General features: G+C 42.6%; 1 protein-coding gene across 2 annotated transcripts; it reads left to right on the top strand.

The window, feature by feature from the left end:
- The first annotated feature begins 1,248 nt into the window (after window positions 1–1,248).
- On the top strand, window positions 1,249–17,537 carry CAPSL (calcyphosine like). Of its 2 annotated transcripts, none has more exons than XM_064437974.1 (5): window positions 1,249–1,473; window positions 4,994–5,130; window positions 5,990–6,167; window positions 7,022–7,231; window positions 14,160–17,537. In XM_064437974.1, exons 2-5 carry the CDS (start codon window positions 4,994–4,996, stop codon window positions 14,259–14,261), a joined length of 627 nt encoding a protein of 208 aa, XP_064294044.1. In that variant the 5' UTR covers window positions 1,249–1,473; the 3' UTR covers window positions 14,262–17,537. The 2 variants fall into 2 exon arrangements, with proteins under 2 accessions (XP_064294044.1, XP_009511937.1); XM_009513642.2 differs by lacking the exon at window positions 14,160–17,537 and adding an exon at window positions 9,310–11,449.
- Window positions 17,538–17,854: the final 317 nt, after the last annotated feature.

The following is a 17,854-nucleotide window of genomic DNA, read 5'->3' as shown; positions in this document are numbered from 1 at the left end:
GATAATTGTTCCTCCATTTTCAGTGTCTCTGTTTTGCTTTTGCAGTGTGTGCTGGCAGCCGGCAGGGGCTGCTTCTCCTGCGCCTACAGCCTAGGTCATATTCGGAGCCCCTTGTCTCTTCTGTATTCCCAGAAGGTCTCCAGGGATCAATTCACAAAACAAAGACAGCAGATGGGGGCATGTTACATTGTCACAAAGTCAATATTTTTGAATGACTGGATGATTAGATAAGCATTGTTTCCTGCTTGTGCATTAATGTACAATCAGTTGCCAAATGGGAGATATAAACCATATACGAAGCCTTGCACAAGCTACTGTTCAGTACCAGGAAGTACCTGTCGATGAAAGATAAGCACCCCGCCAGGATGCAAATGTTATTACTCTAGTAATTGCCTAAAATAATTTTCTGCTCTTGTCAGGAAATGATGCACTTATTCATTCTTGCTCGGTGTTCATCTGTGGGCAGAACTGGGCTCTTGCCATTTCCCATGCGCTCCCATGTCGACTTGTACAGGCTGCCATTTCTGTCAGCCCTGATGCTGTGCTTTCAGCCTGCTGCTGCCAAAGAGTGCCAGGGAGCATAACACAGGCTACATTTTACCCCTAAGGAGGCTGTCAATACACCCATTCCTCCTCCACGTGTTATATGATGTCAGTGATAAAATTTGTGACCTTCTGCAGTCAGGGTTGTTAATAGCTGTGTCCAGATGGGGAGCAATTTTTCCTCATCATAGGGGTGTTTAACCTTTTCAGTTCTCTCCTTGCTGCAAATGAACTCAATCACAGCATCTCCCCAGAGGTTTTCACCACCAGCAGGTCTTCAAAATGGCAATTAATCAGCAGGAAAAAAAAAAAAAAAAAAAGCAGCAACTTGTTTTTTGTGAAACACCATTGACAGGCTTTTACTTATTTTCTCCTACTGTATTTTGAGTAAACGATTGAACCAGCAAGTTTTTTCAACCCTATCAGCTGCAGAGCAGAGAAACATCTTATCAAAACACAGTGATGCCCAACGCTGGCTATGCTGCACGCTCCTGTAGGCATCCCCAGGCATCTTGATAAGGCGCAGCACAAGGTGCCTCCCTCTCTCCCACCCAACCCTTGTGGACTGAGACAAGAAGGAAGGCATTGATTTAAAAAAAGGTTAAAAAGACTCTTGCAATGCAGTGCAATTGCCTAGGGAAGAAGTGTAATTGCAGGTTGGGCCAGCCACAGCCACCAGTGTCACCTTGGAGACCGGCTGGTAAACTCCAGGCCTCCCAAAGAAGGGGGGGAGCAAGGCAGGCGGGAGTGTAAACAAGTAAAACGAGATGGACAAGGAAACTCTGCAGTTAGCTGGAGGCCCTGCATCCCCTCCACCTCCTGCCTGAGCTGTGTGAGAGCCCTGGAAAGAGGACGGAAGTGGGGCACGACACCATTCCAGCCCCACGACACCTCCCAGGTCCTCACCCTGGGTGCAGGATAGCATTGCAGGTAAAGGATTTTTCTGTCTTGCTTGCTAGTTCTCATTGAGCTTCTCTGGTCAGTTGAACTTGTGGTTCAGCCAAGAGTAGTTTTTTTAATATACATATAGAATTATACTTATTTTTTAAGTATATATATACAAACAAAATAGCAAGAGCAGTAATGCACCACCTGGCAGAAGACGGGAGCTGGATGATGCTGGCAATGGTGGAGAGGGAGAGGGGAGGCTGCTACAGAGGGGTCGGGGGCAAGGAAGCCAGATTTATGAGAAGGTGTTTAGATAGTTGCCAAATACACAGTTGCTGAACAGCTTAAAGATCTTCTGGAAAAAGCCAACCCAAAATTTCAGGTTTTGTATTTGTTAAAAGAGATGCAATCATTTCTGTTCAGCCTGCGTAACACAACATTGCCCATAGAAACAAACAATGGGGTATTGTGATTGCTCATAGCCCAGGCTGTTACACAAAACAAAACTTTCTAGCGTTCAGAATTAAATTATCCAGCCCCTTTTTCATTTCACCGTGGAAGACATTTGATGATCTTGGAAGAGATATAAAATTAAAAACATATAATATTATGGTTATGACCTTTTCTTGTTTTAGTGATAGTTATTAATACATAACACATTTGTAAGGTATAAAGACAACTGTTACATTCAGCAAATCCTGACTGTATCTTTAATTAGTTCACTTTATCCAAAAAGGCGCAAAAGCAAAATGAAAGGAGAGAGTGTGTGAATTACTGTGATTCCTCCATCTTTGCTCTGATTCTGAATCTGTTTTCTTACAATGCAGTATAGTCTTTTAACAGCCTAGGAAGGGTTTATCTCCTGCTTAAACCAGGAGCCAACAGAAATAGAGAAGTGGTAGATGTGTTACTATGGGCCAGGCTTGCATGTTATAGGGTTTATATTTACCTGGTTTTCTGTATTTATTGCATGTATAGAAAGGATTCTCAAACACATACTGCTGTGTGGCACAGGAAGCCAGGTCATGTTTAAGAGGCTTTAGTGTAATATGTAAGTGCAATCACTTCACAGACAGATTTTAATTGCTGAGTTGTATATAACAACATGGCATTGGTGATTTTGTTATTGAACATTACAGAGAATGGAGATTTACAAAAAGAAATATTTACTGTGGTTTTAACTGTGATACATGTAGAAAAAAATGAGAATATCTCTGTCTATGGCATCAGTGAGATTATTGGAGTCCTCTGTCCCACTTCAGAAGGAACACTGGAAAAAACTGGAAAAGTTCAGTAACAACAGCAGCATTATATAACATCTGGAAACTCATTTTGTAGCAAGAGTCCTGAGCTCTGTCTATATACTTAACCAAGAAGGGTTTAAAAGGGACTTTCAAGTGTTTGCATCTGGACAAATTTTTAATAAGTAGCTCTTTAAACTAGTAACAGAAAGTGAAAGAAGCATCTAATGATGGGGGAAATCAGACTAGAAACAAATATCTTTTAAAAGGAAAATCGTTCAATGCTGGAACAATTTAGCCTAGAGATAATGAGTTCTCAGCTAGAATGCTTGTAGGTGTAGAAGCAAACTTTGAACTTACTGCAGAGATAAGAGGATTGGCCAGTTTCAGTGGCTTTTATTGAGGTACGGGAGATCATAATAGATATCATATCAGATGGTCCCTCCCTAGCCTCAATTCATGAATCTTGCTGCAATGACTATTTGATGTGCTTGGCAGTGTACTGGAAATGCCTCCACTGATCCCAAGGCAAAGAGCTACTACTTTCTTTGCATAGTGTGTGTTTGTAGATTTTTGCGGTACGCAGTGGAGATGAATTGCGTCATCATTGGTCTCAGTATTTGTAGATCTATATAAATATATAACATAGTATAGAGGCATACTGCACAGTGCTATGCACGTGTTATGTACTTTATATAAATGCATATACATTATGTATACATAAGCTATAATACATAATTAAATACAGTAAATAAAGTTTGCACTGTGTTTATGTAGACTCACTGTATTTTATATTCTTGCCAGCTAAACATTTCCCCTTAAGGACAGGTCATTGTTTGCAGAAAACATTTTTGACTGCTGATCTCACACAGTTGTAAGGTCTTTATTCTGGTCACTCTTAATGAGTTCCTAGAAGATCTTTGTTCATTTTGGCTGAAGCAAAACCTGAAATTGTCTCTTTCCTGCAATGCTAGACTTCTGCAATAAGCTAATACTGAAACCATTTAGGGGGAACAAAAACATCTTTTTTTTCTGTTTCTCCAAGTCCAGCTGGTGTTGTCTGAAGGTGTTGCAAAAGTCAGTACATGTGACATTACCAACTGCAGTAGCCAATGCTCTGTAGACAGGGGTGGAGTAGTTAAGATGAAACAGTTCAATTCCTTGTTTCTCAGAAGTTTTCTCTGACCATTTCAATTCACACTTCTGCATGTTCAATGACAACAAGATTGGAAGTGCAACGTACACTGATGATACCTCACACAGGACCACCCATCTTCGTCTCCCCATCCCAGCGCACCAAGTGCCCTCTAAGTGAAGACCTCTGCTGTAACTCAGCCCAGTCCTGTGATGTTTTAAAGGCTGGAAAATATTTTGGGGGCCTTTATGATCTTCAGACCCAGCAGCCAGGCTAGGGAGCAGCATTTCTGTCCCTGAGCATGTGCCAAGAGGCCAGGACTCAACGTGCCCCTAAAATGTCAGTATGGGCATGGCCAGCCCTGGTGCTCTTAGCACTAGGCACAAATAATCCCTGTGGGAGAAGGAGCAACTCTGCCAGCCTGGGTGTGCTGCTCTTGGTAGTGCTGTTGCAGTGCTGCAAGCCCATGGGCCAGTTTTCCCATTTTGTTGTTCTGCTCTCTTCCTCTGAGGGAAGCTGGAAGGCTTATGTGGCTGTTGGCAGACACCTGAAATCTTGGGGTGCTAAATGCCGTGCAAGTTTAAGGTGTTAATCTGTTCTGCAGTTGTGTTAAAATAGCACAAGGTGTCATCTGTAGGCAAGGTCAGCTCTTGGGGTGATTGACATTGTACAGATGAGCAATGGAAGAAAGCTCTGCTCTGGAGAACTAGGGTGAGAGAGGAACAAAAGCAAACATAAGGAAAAGGTCCTTACCCAGGACAATTTTTGCTCTAACAGCTCTACTTGTGGGCAAATGCTACCTGCAATCCTGGCCAGGCTGAGGTGGCTCAGCAGGGCTGCTAGGGATGTGGGGGCAGCAGTGCTCTCTTGGCTGCATCCACAGTTTTCACTGTGTTCTTACACTGGAGGCTGCAAATTCTTACCCACCCTTTCATATTTATGTCTGGGTTAATCACAGGGTGGTTGGCTGAGCTCTTCTTTCAGGGTTGGTGGCCCATATTGGCAATTTCCCCTTCTGATAGAAGGATATAAAGAAAAGGAAATAGAGGGTCAAAATGAGTCCTCATGAGAGACTTGCCAACACCTTGTAAGTCAGGATTTTGGGATGGTTCATATACTAAGGCAGGTTTCAGCACTCTGCCTTGTGTATGTGAATCCATGCCCCATGAGTGCTTTGGTCTTCCAGATGCCGGGCACAGCAAGGCATGACCGAGAGATGGCAATCCAGGCCAAAAGAAATCTGTCCAAAACCACTGACCCTGTAGAAAGACTTCGCCTGCAGTGTTTAGCACGTGGATCTGCAGGCATCAAAGGACTTAGCAGGTAAGTCTAAGAAGCCAAATCCATTATTCAGCCTAATAGTTTTAGCTGCAAGAGGTTCATGATCTAAGCAGGGACCAAAACTCGGGTTTCCTGGTTCTGATGCAAATGCCACAACCCACAGAGCCTGGGCTTGGGGATGTTGTGTTTTGAGAGGCAGGACTGACTTGCTTGCCTATTAAAGGACTGAGGACTGTGAGTGTCTCAGAGCAAGGTGCTTTCTTGAGACCCAGAACAACGCCTTCCATGGAGAAAGGGGGAACATAAAACCTATCTCTCTCTTTGGTATTTTCTATAATGAAATATCCCAATAGTGGAGATTTTGTGCTTCCTTTCCTTTGGGGCATGATTCCTCTGTGTGTAACAGTCTATTAGCTGTCTAGTTCATGGGAAGCATCTAAACTTCTGCAGCCACCCTGATTGTGCGGGTCACCTCTCCCCTAGGAAAGGGGAGCTGCATCACACCCTGAAACCTCTCCCAGGCCCCATAAATCACAGAGGGATCCTAGGTGACCAGCTGGAACTTTATCTACATGCCCAGCTTTTAGATGGCACAATGTGTAACAAATAGCAAGACTCCTTCAGTTGAGGCAGTCTTCATTTCATTTAAATTCAGCTGTGTAAAATTCACGCACTCAATCTAAGCAAGACTTCTCTGCTGTTAATAAGTGTGGGGGCTTTCTGTTTTTTGGGGATTTTTTTCCTCCCTGTTTCATGTTTGGTTTTTTTTTTTCTCAGAAGACTGTACAAGGGGGTAATGTTACCTCAGTAAGGTGTCCCTGTGCTCTGGCACTGTGCTAATCTGCTGCGGCATTCTCCAAGTTTTCCTATGCATTCTCCTCAAATTGCACATTTTCCACAGAGTATTTCGTATTATGGATGATGACAACAGCAGGACCCTTGATTTCAAAGAGTTTGTGAAAGGATTAAATGATTATGCTATGATGATAGACAAGGAAGAAGCACAAGAGATTTTCCGGATATTTGATAAAGATGGCAGTGGAACAATTGATTTTGATGAATTTCTTGTTACACTGAGAGTAAGTTTGGGATTTTATGTTATTACTGCATTAAATGGAGAAAAAACCTTGATTTGTCATTAGCTGAGCATGAAACACAGCACTATTGTTCATCTTAGTAATTAACAAAGTCTACAGTTCTATTTAAAAAGTCAGTAACTCTTGAGAAGCTAAAATATTCTATTTCCATCTAAATATGCTAAAGGAGAAAAATCACTCTGAACACCTCTGTGGATGAGAGGGCTCAGAAGCCAACACACCTCTGCAATTTACAGTCAAGGAATAAGGCTCCTTGCAAATCGAGTAGGATAGAATAGTTGGGAGTAAATGCGTGTGATTTTTTTAATAAATTGCTGCCTTCATTTAGGTACCTAAATTCCTATATTGCAGTCTGGGTGCCTATGTGGTTCAGCCCATTAATCTCACTTCTTTGTCTGTCATTTTATGAGGCATCTCCTTATAACATGAACTAATCCTGTGGTGGCTTTCTCTAGTCAACCACGGTGTGACTGAATTTGGTTGGAGCCTCTTTGCTCTGCTGAAATCTAAACAATTAAGACAGAAAATAATCAGTGCTTAAAGTGATTAGTAATGTCTTCTTAGAAATATTTTAAATGGTTATAATAGAAAAGTGTTCTAGGTAACATTTTCTCTCTTACTGTTCGTTCATTTACTATCATATTGTTAGACGCTGAATAGTCCCAGTCACATCCTTGTTTGGTAATCTATTGCCCTTCCTAGCTCATGGACAGTTTAGACTGTCAGAAGTTTATTATTATTATTATTGTTGTTTATTATTAACAGCAGCTACTTGAATTTGGATCTGGGCAAGTAGTCAGCAGAAATAAAATTATTCTGTTAATATTTATTTACAGCCTCCCATGTCAAATGCAAGAAAAGAGATCATCATGCAGGCATTTAGGAAGTTAGATAAGACTGGAGATGGTGTCATAACAATTGAAGACTTAAGGGGGGTGTATAATGCAAAGCATCATCCCAAATACCAAAATGGAGACTGGACAGAAGATCAAGTTTTTAGGGCCTTTCTGGATAATTTTGATTCACCCTATGACAAAGATGGTAAGGTAAGTGAAACACTTAATATCAAGCCATGAAATCACCATCTGACTCAACATTTGACTTCAATTATTACCTGTGAGAGTGATTACAGTACGAAACATGCATTTGTGTTACATTTATGGGGGACCGTAAAATGGATGCATCACCTCTGTGTAGGCCTGTTGGCGCAGTTTACTAACACCTTCAGAGGCAAAGGGGCTCTGCAGGAGGTGGAAGGATAGATGTGAGATTGCATTTACAGGCTTGGAGCTTCAATGCTCTACTTTCATAGGTTACTCTATGTTTATCTTCAGACTAACCCAATTGCTGATTTTCAAGATCTGCATAAATTGGAGGATTTTTCACTTAGGAGAAAAAATACCAGGATCCTCTTCAAAAGCAGGTTCCGTAATATGTGAAATACTTTACTGTTAGTATTTCTCCAGTGTGTGTAATTACTGAGACATCAGTCCATAATAAAGATAGATTTATCCACAGAGAGTTGGAAGGAGGGCGGGGACTGGGCAAGCTGCCGCCAGCCATGTGCCCTGAGGACCCACTAGCTGTGGCAGGGCTAGGAGCCCTTCCTGCCTTCTACCTCAGTTCTCCAGTGCAGGTGCAAAGCCTGGGCACCTTCTGTGATGGACTTCTTATGCATCCACATTGTAATCATCTCCAAGCCAAGCATGCTTTTTTTTTTCCCCTTGTGATGTGTCTGCGTACTTCTTTGGTCTGAACTTACACATCTGACCAACTCAGAGCAATTGTGGATCTCCGTTGTTCACATGGTGATATTCTCAGTCTAAGCTGTTCATAATAACAATCTAGATAAGGTTTCATCAATGCTTTGTGGAATGTCTTTAACACGTCACACTTCTGAGGTGCACCTGGGTTTTCATGGCTGCACTACCCTGGTGACTCCTACCTGTCTAATGGCTGGCTACGACACCCAAATCCTCCATTAGCTTTGTTTCCAACAGGCAGGCTCTCAGTTTGTAGAGACATGATGGTTTTTATTTCCCTTGGGCATGACTTTGCACTTGGTAGAGCTGAACTTCATTCCTTTTTCTGTTGTGTCATCCTCAGAGGTACCAGTTGCATATAAAATGTTACTCTGAACACTCACCTCTTGTTCAGCAACCCTGACATTAGCCCATCTGATTGCAGTTTCTTCTCTGAACTGCCTGTGACTTTCCTGTGCCTGAATGAGAGATTACTAATGACACTGGTATGAGCTCAACACCTAAAATGTTTTTAACAGAAATGCCTGAAACCTAAGTATCTGCTAGAAAGGTCCTCTTCACTGTGAACTTGCCAGGTGCCTCTGAAATAGTGAGGGTCAGCCAAGCTTGCAATCAGTTCCTGATGGTCAGAGAGTCTACAGTGTTCGCTTCTCCCCATTGTCACATTTTACCTAGCTCTCAAATGCACAACACAGTAGGAACAAATATTTTTCTATGTAATGTTTATTCAAAAAATGACCTATATGGTTCAAGAGTTAAGGCATCACAAGAGATATGCACTGTTTGTGTCTGTTAATCTGATGGTTTTTTTTTAAATGGGCACTTCAAAACCAATTCAACCTCAAAATACTCATGGAAGATACTCAAAACTCTTAGGTATTCGAAAGAATGTTTGCTTCTTTAAGTGAGACCTGTTTAGAGCAATGATATCTTCTCTCTAGTGAATGGACATAAAGCTCCTAGCTGTCTCTGGGTTTCATCAGAAACCCCATCCACTTTTATTAATAATAATGCAAAAATACAGATTATAGCATCCCTGGAAAAAAATGCATTAACATATTTGTCTCTTGGGTAGCACTGATTTTAACTTCATTTCCTGGTAGAGTTAGTTTAACTCCTCATGTTTCATTTCCATCCAAGTGTTTCTGGAGGACAAGAGCTCTTACTTCTAGCAAAGAAGTGAACCTATGCAAATTTTCAGTGTCTTAATTCTTCTTGTTGGATTCTTTTTCACTAGCAACAACATGAAATAGCAGGTGTTAAGTTCCACTTAGAGTTCTTCTCAATGTTTGGTTATGACTTACAGCATTAAAAAAAAAAAAAAAAGTTTCATTTTCCTATTTTAAATCCTTCTGTCTCAGGTCACAACAGAAGAATTCATGAACTACTATGCAGGAGTCAGCGCTTCAATAGACACAGATGTCTATTTTATCATCATGATGAAGAACGCTTGGAAACTCTGATCATATGATTAAAGGAGCAAGACTTTACTTCCACCTTTTGTAGGTTCCCATGGTTAAGTGTATGCACAACACCATGCTCATTTTCCTTAATAGCAGCTTCCAGTAACTGTGCCAATTACAGTCAACCTGCAGAAATAATTCCCAGATGCTTCAGTAGGCTCAGCCTCAGGGGATCAGAGCTTAATCAGAGAGCAGATCTGGCATCCAGCCACTCCGCAGATCTGTCCCTTTTCTCCCCACAGCCCTGACATGTCTTACCTTTTCTGAGACGAGCTGCTGCTTTCTTCTCAGACATCCACAGTAGGTCCCTGTGGCTCCTGAATGTAATCCCTCCTCCGGTGTTAGATACAGCTCTGTTCAACAGAGGATACAAAAGGAGGAGACTGAAATACTCTGGAAGGGTGGTGATCTGGGGCAGACTGTTATAATTGTGGGGAAGGCTGTCCCAGGATGGCCATATAGCCCTCTTGTCTGTAGCACTGCAGCATTCCTTGGCTTCTTGGGTCTTATCTGTGGGATGGAGCAACTGCTCAGCTCGCTGCTGGGAACATGTGAGTTCCCCATGCCTGGAGGCTCAAAATCAAGAAGGGGACACACAGACCAGAGTAAATGCAAAATGCACTTTGAAGCCCTGTTTTCTCCCCAGCTTACAACTCGGCATACAGGCATCTTTCCTGTGCATACTATGTTTCAAACCTCTGTGGGCCTGCTTATAGCTTTTTTCCCCTGCCTTTACTTATTTCTTTTGTACTGCGAGATCATCTCACTAATATTTTTCTTTAAAGGGCATACATATGTTACAGTATTTTCTTCCTAGTGTTCCAGGAACATTTACTGGTCTGGTAGCTGTTGTCTGTACACACCTACACTGAAAGTTACTTACTACTTTTTGTATTTATAGTTGTTTATGACCAAGCTATGACTTCAGGCAGCTTTCTGGGAACTCAAGAACTTGTAACTTTCTTGTCATCTTCTGTTTCTGATGCTGAAAAAAGGATGGGACCTACCCTCTGGGTCACAGAATTTTCATCAGTCATAAAAGGAGCCTTTACTTACTGTGATGCTACTGAAGTGCAAGCATACCTTATATGAAAAACAGATTTACTATCCAATAGAGGCTGTACATGTCCTGGCAGCTTGAGTAGAATCCATTTATTTCTTACGTATTAATTGGCTCCACAACAGGGTGTCAAGTAATCTGTCTTCTGTGTTTCAAATAAAAAGAAAGTAATGTGAATGGACTGTGGGAATCACAAAATGAAAAAACCTATTTCCTTCTAACATGCTATCTCATGTCTTCAGACCCACAGTGATCTGTTGTGTTGACATTTAATCAAGTGCAGTGGATCTGAGTAACTGCAATCAGTTTGTCTTTTCAGTGCTAATACTTTCCAATTTTACTTAACCCCAAATGCAATATACCTTTTCAGAAGGGTGGAGTGGTACTGGAAGGAACTATGCTTTTTTAAAACCAGCAGAAGCTTTGTCACTGGCCTGCAGGAACCGTAGCCAGAGACTGTGATGGCTGGGGAAATCTGAGTGCTCCAGGGGGAGATTTCTGCACTGAGCTTGACTAACAAGGTTTTGTGTGAGGATTTGAAGGACATGAGCCAGGAGAGCTCATACCCTCATGCTGGCAGGAGGTCTCATCACCCACCCTGCAGGTGAGAGCTACAGCAGATGCACCCCTGGTACCCTCATAGCAGCTCCAAGCTCCTTGGGTCTGTCTGTGTGTGGACCTCATCCCTTGCTGGATATGTTTCTCAGCATCAGGAGGACATTTTTCACAATGTAGTAATTTTGACATTTGTACCGAGCATGTTTCCAAGGGCTCATTTCAGATTCCTTCAAAGTTGGTGACAAAATTTCCTTTCACTTCTGTTGGAAAAGACTTGCTTCTGGAGCAATCTGAGTGAAAACTTGTAACTGCAGAAAAGGTATAGTGCTTACAGGAAAAATAAATAATCTGGGAAAAAATAATATGTGTTTTTTTCACTTGTAATCAGATCCTGTAGAACACAGATTGGAATTTGTGCTGTAAGAAATGTCATTTAATTAATATGTGTGCAAATTCATGGAACAAACACAGGCATTGCATTGACTGCTAAGTATGAAAATCTCTACTAGGAGATGTGCAGCCATAACGTACACTGGGCACACACACCTAAGATTCAGTGGAAGCACTTTGCAGAGGTTAAAGGCAAGTTAAAGGGATTTGAACCAGACATGAAGGAGTATCAGGGCTAACAGCAGTTGCCCAGAGCTGCCCTGCAGCACTTCACTGTCCCTGACTGCTGGGGCAGCTGCACTGTGATCCAGGAGAGCCAAAAGCAAAGCTCAAGCATCCATGCTCGGCTGCAGGCTACTGTGTGCTGGTTACAGACCTAGCAGATGCTGAGATAAATGGTGATGCATGCTGTCCTGCCAGTCTGTGGTTGCACAGTGCACACTGCAGATACAGGGAGATAGGTGGCAATGTACACGATCATATCTGGCACTAGCATCAAAATTGTCAGATCTTGGTCGGTGCTTCATGTTCAAAGCACTATTTCTTCTTTCTGATTGTGCGACAGATGCTAAACAGGATGGCATATACCATAGGAACATCTGAGTCTGCAGGGCTGTGGGCCAATACCAGAGGTAAAGGTTTCACCTGCATCTTGAGCTCCAGCCTGACTGGTAGCACAGCACCTTGTAAGGGCTGGGTTCTGCCCTTCCCGCCAGGCAGCGCCAGGAGCATGCTCCAAAAATGCTGGCAGAGCCCTGTGGTCCCTCATAGAGGGAAAAGCTCCCTTATACCTCCCCCAAACTGTACTCTGACCTCTATCTGAGCTATCAGAGCATCTCTGTGGCCCCCTCCTGAAAAAGCACAAGGCACGGGGGTGGAAAGGCAAGGGACAGCCTCTCCCTCCAGCATAGCCCCTGGGGAAAGGCAGCACTCCTGCGGCATCCTTTACTGCCTTTTGGTTTGGCCCCTCGTGTGCTTTTGTGGTTTCATGTTTTTGTTCCAGAGGGGAAACTTTTGGCTTGTTATGGTCCAGAACTGTTTTGCTCATGTTCTCTCCCACAGCATAAACTTCTGGTTCAAGCAACTGAGTTTTAATGCAAGCCCCACTCACTGACATATATTCTTGAAATTAGACCACAAGGTATATTCACTGATCTGAATAACTTTTTTGGTCTCCTGGCACAAAGCTGTCTTGGCAGAGGCAGATGGAAGCAGCTGAGGTTTTTGCAGATGAAACCACCTGCGCACATTGCTGTATGAAAGCCTACTTGCCTTTACGTAACAGCTTTTACACAGTACTTCCTCAAACCTCTGCAGTCGCATGGGCAGAGCAGAGCTTTGCCAGCCCAGAGCTGGGCTCGTGGGCCCCGCTGTCACCAGCTGGCAGTGGGAGCAGGCCTGGTCATTTCGGTTATTTTTGCCTCCCAGCTCCTGTCCTCCACACCGGGAGCAGCAGCAGCAGCACACTCAGCTTTCCCTGGTAAAACAGATAAAGCCAAAAGCAACCTGCTGCTGTCGGCAGCTGCCCACTTTCTATGACTTTTGCTATGATTATAGCCTGACCCATTTCTCTAGAATTCCTTTCTCATAGCCAGCTCAGGAGGAAGGGATGAGCAGAAAGCTTGTTTCCTAGTAGGTCGTACTTAACACCAAGTCCTTCAGTGGCTGAAAGCAACTTTGGTATTTGAAGCAGTCCCCAGCCATACTGGTTTACCCCAGCTGAGTTTGAAGTCCCTATAATTTCAAAGCAAGCATTAGTTTTGTCTCTAGCACCTCTTCAGCTCTCACACCAGCAGAGGCTGCAGGAGGTGGGAGCACTGTAGGATGCAAAAGCTTCAGCTTGGTCATTTGCAGCCGAGGCCAGGTATTGCAGCCCTGTCTTTGCCAAAACCCAGGCCCAGCCTCCCTCGCAGTTTACAGTGTTGCTGTTGATCCCAACAGGAGCTGCACCTGAAGAATTGGGATGGGATCCAGATTTTGTTGAATGTCTTGGGAAGTTGGATAATGAGAAAGAAGGGAAGTGCAATGTTTTGTGAAAGTTAAATTAAGCCTGGTTTTCTGTGGAAAAGCAGATTGTGGTAAAACATAATGATGATTGTTTATTTTCCAGAGATAAATCTGTTCTTTTTTCATTGAAAACATGATATTTTTGCCAAATCTGCAATTTATTTTTTTTTAACTTTCAAATGACACTTTAGCATTCAAAATTTACTGATTTTTTTTAGCTTAGGTACATTTTCTGGGAAAAAAATATAGCAGGTTGCTTTAGAGAAACTCTGTCTTTGTGGCATAGATTTATTCCTTTAGACATTTCCACCAACATACTTCTGCTTTGTTTAGCATTTTTTTTATTGCTTGACTAAGCTTTGGAGCTTTTCACATTCATTTGGTGATGGTGCTAATGTTAGACTGATCTAATTTCATTGTGACATCTAAGTTATGCAGTCTATATTTACCAATAAGTGGGATAACTTTAATTAATTTTTCAAGGACATAGCAACAGCTCTGTCTCCCAATGCAAGAAGCTCAATCCATTGACCTCAGTGTCATTGGACCAAATGCTTGCTGAAGCAACACATCCTCATGTCAGATCTAGGTCATGTCTGACCTAAAAATCAGACTTCTCTGGAAGATGCAAAACCATTATCTGCAAAATATGGGATGTGTTACATAAACATCTTGCTCTGGGACATAATATGTAGCTATCACACATTGTAAACACTGTTTTTCTCATTCTTAGGTTACAAAAGATGAGTTTTTGAACTACTACTCTGGAGTCAGTGCTTCTGTGGACAGTGATGCTTACTTCATTTTAATGATGAAGAAATCCTGGAAACTCTGATTTTTGCTTTCATTTGCCCCAACTTCTTTGGGACCAGAGACTATGAAGAAGTGAAACACTGTTTAGTTTGTTGTGGGTTTGATTTTTTTTCCAGTTCCCCTCTGAGTGATGTTTTCAGAGCTGCATGATTTGATGACACCGAGTGTTCCAGTGTGGGACTCTGACGTGTGGCTTCATGTTTCAACAGGTGGCGCTTAAAAGCCAAGGAATAGACAGCCTTACTCTAACCTAGAGCTGCCGAGTTAGCAAAGGGATGGGATGGTCGGTATAAATTAGCAATTGCATTTCCTGGCATCATCAGCTGTTTTCTTGTGTGTCTGTACATTAGATTTGTTTTGCCAATGTCCTGTTACACTCATATTGCTGACTTGGGAGGCTTCATGATCACAGTAATAAGGAACTATTTGAGCCTAAAATAATTCTTCACAGAGGTGGTAAGCTTCCTTCACATTACATTTTAGCTGGTTTTGAAGGATAGCTTCAAAAACCCACAGCCAAAGAGATAACTAGCTTGAGCCAAAAGCATATTTACTAAAAACCTGCTGCTGTTCTCCTCAGGGATGCAGCACTCCAGCACTGCTGTGTAAGTACAGGCCTTCAAGTCAATAACAACTTTTCCTCGGAAGCCTAGAAGGGGCTGAACTACTGCCCTACAGAAATAACCTGCCAGCATCACCATGTCCCTTGCTGCCAGAAGGGGTGGCTTCATGGTCAGCTTGTGCCTGCCTAACACTGCCCTGAATCCAGCCATGTGTCCCTGCGGCAGTGGTGTCCGGGCCACTCCTTCATTGGCCCAGATCTCACTGCTTTTAACCATCCCTTCTCCCTGGCAGGAACAGTTCCCCTGCCTGCCCACGCTTAGCTGGTCTTCTACCACCCCACTGACACACACAACATTTTTGTCTGTTTTATCAGCCTGTCTAATGAACATGCACAAGAGGAGCAGATTTGGTAAACAAACTAATAAATTCAGCAGGGGACAAGTATTGCCTTGGGAGGTAATTAACATTTTTCAGCATCATTAAAATTAGACTGTGACTCAGTGTTATAACCGACAAAAGACTTATTTTACTTCATGGGTTAGCATCTGTGTGCCTCTAGGAGATGTTTGCATAGTGCAAATGAGCTGCGCATAGATGAGGGGAGCAACGAAGACCGGAGAGTGGCTGTGATATACCACGAGCACAGAAGAGGCAGTGGAGCCTGATGGTCAGAGGGGTAGAGGAGCAGGCAGCTCCAGGCACAGAGTCATAAAGCAGCTACATAGAAACCAGGGTCACCAAGCTCTCTTTGCATGTGCAGCTGCGTGAGCACAGGAGGCAGAAAGTGAGGAGGAGGGAGGAGGAAGGTTATGCTGAAGTAAAGAAGGTACATGGAGTATGTGAAAGCTGAGATATACCCCTGTGCGGATGTTGAGTCAGATGGGGATTTGTGAACAGCTTTGGGGGAAATACTGTCATGTACAATAAGGAAACTACTTGGTCCTGACCTGCTGACATGTTGTTAAGACATAGCTGTGGCTGTATCTTCATATACGTACTACGCATCTAAAAGCTGGCTATTGACCAGAAGTGCTTGTGGTACTTCTTGCTTTGGTGCATCTTTGGATTTATTTCTTTCTGAAGGGAGGCTGGAAGTTTTTATATCTGTATACACCAATCAAATTTATGTTCATGGTTATAAAATTGCATATGATATTCGGGGATGGTGATACTAGAGCTCTCAGAGGAGCGTAGTGCTTGTGAAAGTTCAGCCTGGCAGAACTTGACTGAACACCACTAATGACCCAATTGTTGTCATTGACTTGGTAGCAGTTGGATGTGTTTCAATGAAGAGGTTTCATGGCTGTTTCTGGGAACCAGGGTCCTTTACAAACCTTAATGCTAATCTTTAATCCACCTCTATTTGGCTGTGGTCACCCCACTGTTCTCCTGGAAAGATACTTTTCTGGATAGGCTTCATCATATGCCCAGGTGCATGCCTGGAATAAGAGTAACCCCCCTGCCTGGCATGAGTTAGTCTATATCCTCCACAAAGAAGAGCTGAAGTGGGATGAATGTAATTAACAGAATGCTGCTCTGTTTTCTATCAGTTGCATATTTGTCAGCATTTAGCGGCGTATTAACAAAGTACCATCTCTGAGGACACAGCCTATACGGGACTTTGCCTTACTTATGCATACCTATGCTATTGCAAGCCTGAAGGCTTTTTTTCTTCCCTGGTGCTCATGGTGTGGACTCACAGCTGCACACAGGGTCTTGGGCAAATCTTCTGTATTGCCTGAGAGAGTACTAGCCATTGGCAGGGGATCAGCTTCACCCGATTGATTCCCAGAGCTGTTACCTCTCTGTATTCTGAGGCCTGGATGGCGATAGGCGTCAGGATGAACAAAGGCATGACCAGTCCAAAACAAAGGGACTGAAGTTGCAGAGAGGCTTCCCTGGCTGGCAAGGTGGTGGCAATGGAGAGAAGGTGATGACTGCTGTTATCCTACAGTGCGTTCAGGCCTCTGAGCTGTCTGGATTTATTTGGGTTTTATCCTGCCTAAAGCTAGGTAGGGCCCATGAAGTTATCCAAACTTCAGTGAGGACAGAGTAAGTCCTATCGTGATATATATATTAGAAGACTGAATGGCAGCAACATAAATAGGTCATGCAAATAACCACGTTCTTTTAATATAATAAAAACATTGTAAAACCAAGGTTACATGTTATATAATTAAATAAGACCTAGAAAATAGAATGAATGTTTAAACATTAGCAGCTATGCGAAAATATGAGTTCTACATAAGAAAAATATAACTATTTGAGTGATTAAAGTAAATGAACGTCACATTTCTGCTACTTTTCCTGTACTAAAAAGCAAACAAGATTCTACTACTTTTCCCTTATCAAAGAGCAGTATCCCTTTCTAGACAAATAGAAAGACTTTTTGCACATGGGTACCTTACTGCTTAAATAGTGCAAATAGATATTTGTGATGGACCTTTTAATCCTTAAAATGTATGTATGAGTTCGAAACAAGCATAGCATACAGTATTTTTCTGATGCGCTTTTGCTTCTTCCTCTATCCCCTTTTTATTTGTCACTGTGTTACTGGAAGAGGATCTCTTTCCAGCGCAGTCTGTCTGCATTGACAATCACACTGTGCAAGTCAGCACAGCATGAGCATTACCAGCAGCTGTTTTTAAAAAGAAATATAAGCATTATAAAGCAAATAAGTGTCCAGGGTTTTCATCTTTTTCTACTGCATTAACCAATGTTTCATTCAGTGAGAAACACCAATAAAAACTGTAAAACGCACTGGAATTCCTTGAGCCAGATACTCAGCCCCTTTACACGCAGGGGCCATAAGGTTGTCCCCATTTGAAGGTTTCCCTGGCATCAGGTGGAGGTGGAGAGGGTGGATATCTGTCTTGAGAGAGCTCTTTTCCTTCAGCAGGGTACATCAAATACAGCGAGATCTCAAAGACTATTACCAGTCAGAAAAAAAATTGAGCAGCTCTGAGTATGAGAGATGACACCTTTTAGCCTTAGATTCTAGGAATGTGAACACATTTCAGTAAAGTAGAATTTCAAACAGTTAGAGGAACT

This window comes from Phalacrocorax carbo, chromosome Z, assembly GCF_963921805.1.
Source record: "Phalacrocorax carbo chromosome Z, bPhaCar2.1, whole genome shotgun sequence".
NCBI classification, from domain to species: domain Eukaryota; kingdom Metazoa; phylum Chordata; class Aves; order Suliformes; family Phalacrocoracidae; genus Phalacrocorax; species Phalacrocorax carbo.
This window is presented reverse-complemented; position numbering and strand designations above follow the sequence as displayed.

Excerpts from the sequence above, each read along its gene's own strand:
- CAPSL (XM_064437974.1), top strand. The coding sequence starts at position 4,994 with ATGCCGGGCACAGCAAGGCATGACCGAGAGATGGCAATCCAGGCCAAA. Across the intron at positions 5,131-5,989 it reads GGCATCAAAGGACTTAGCAG|AGTATTTCGTATTATGGATG; the intron begins GTAAGTCTAAGA and ends CATTTTCCACAG. Across the intron at positions 6,168-7,021 it reads AATTTCTTGTTACACTGAGA|CCTCCCATGTCAAATGCAAG; the intron begins GTAAGTTTGGGA and ends ATTTATTTACAG.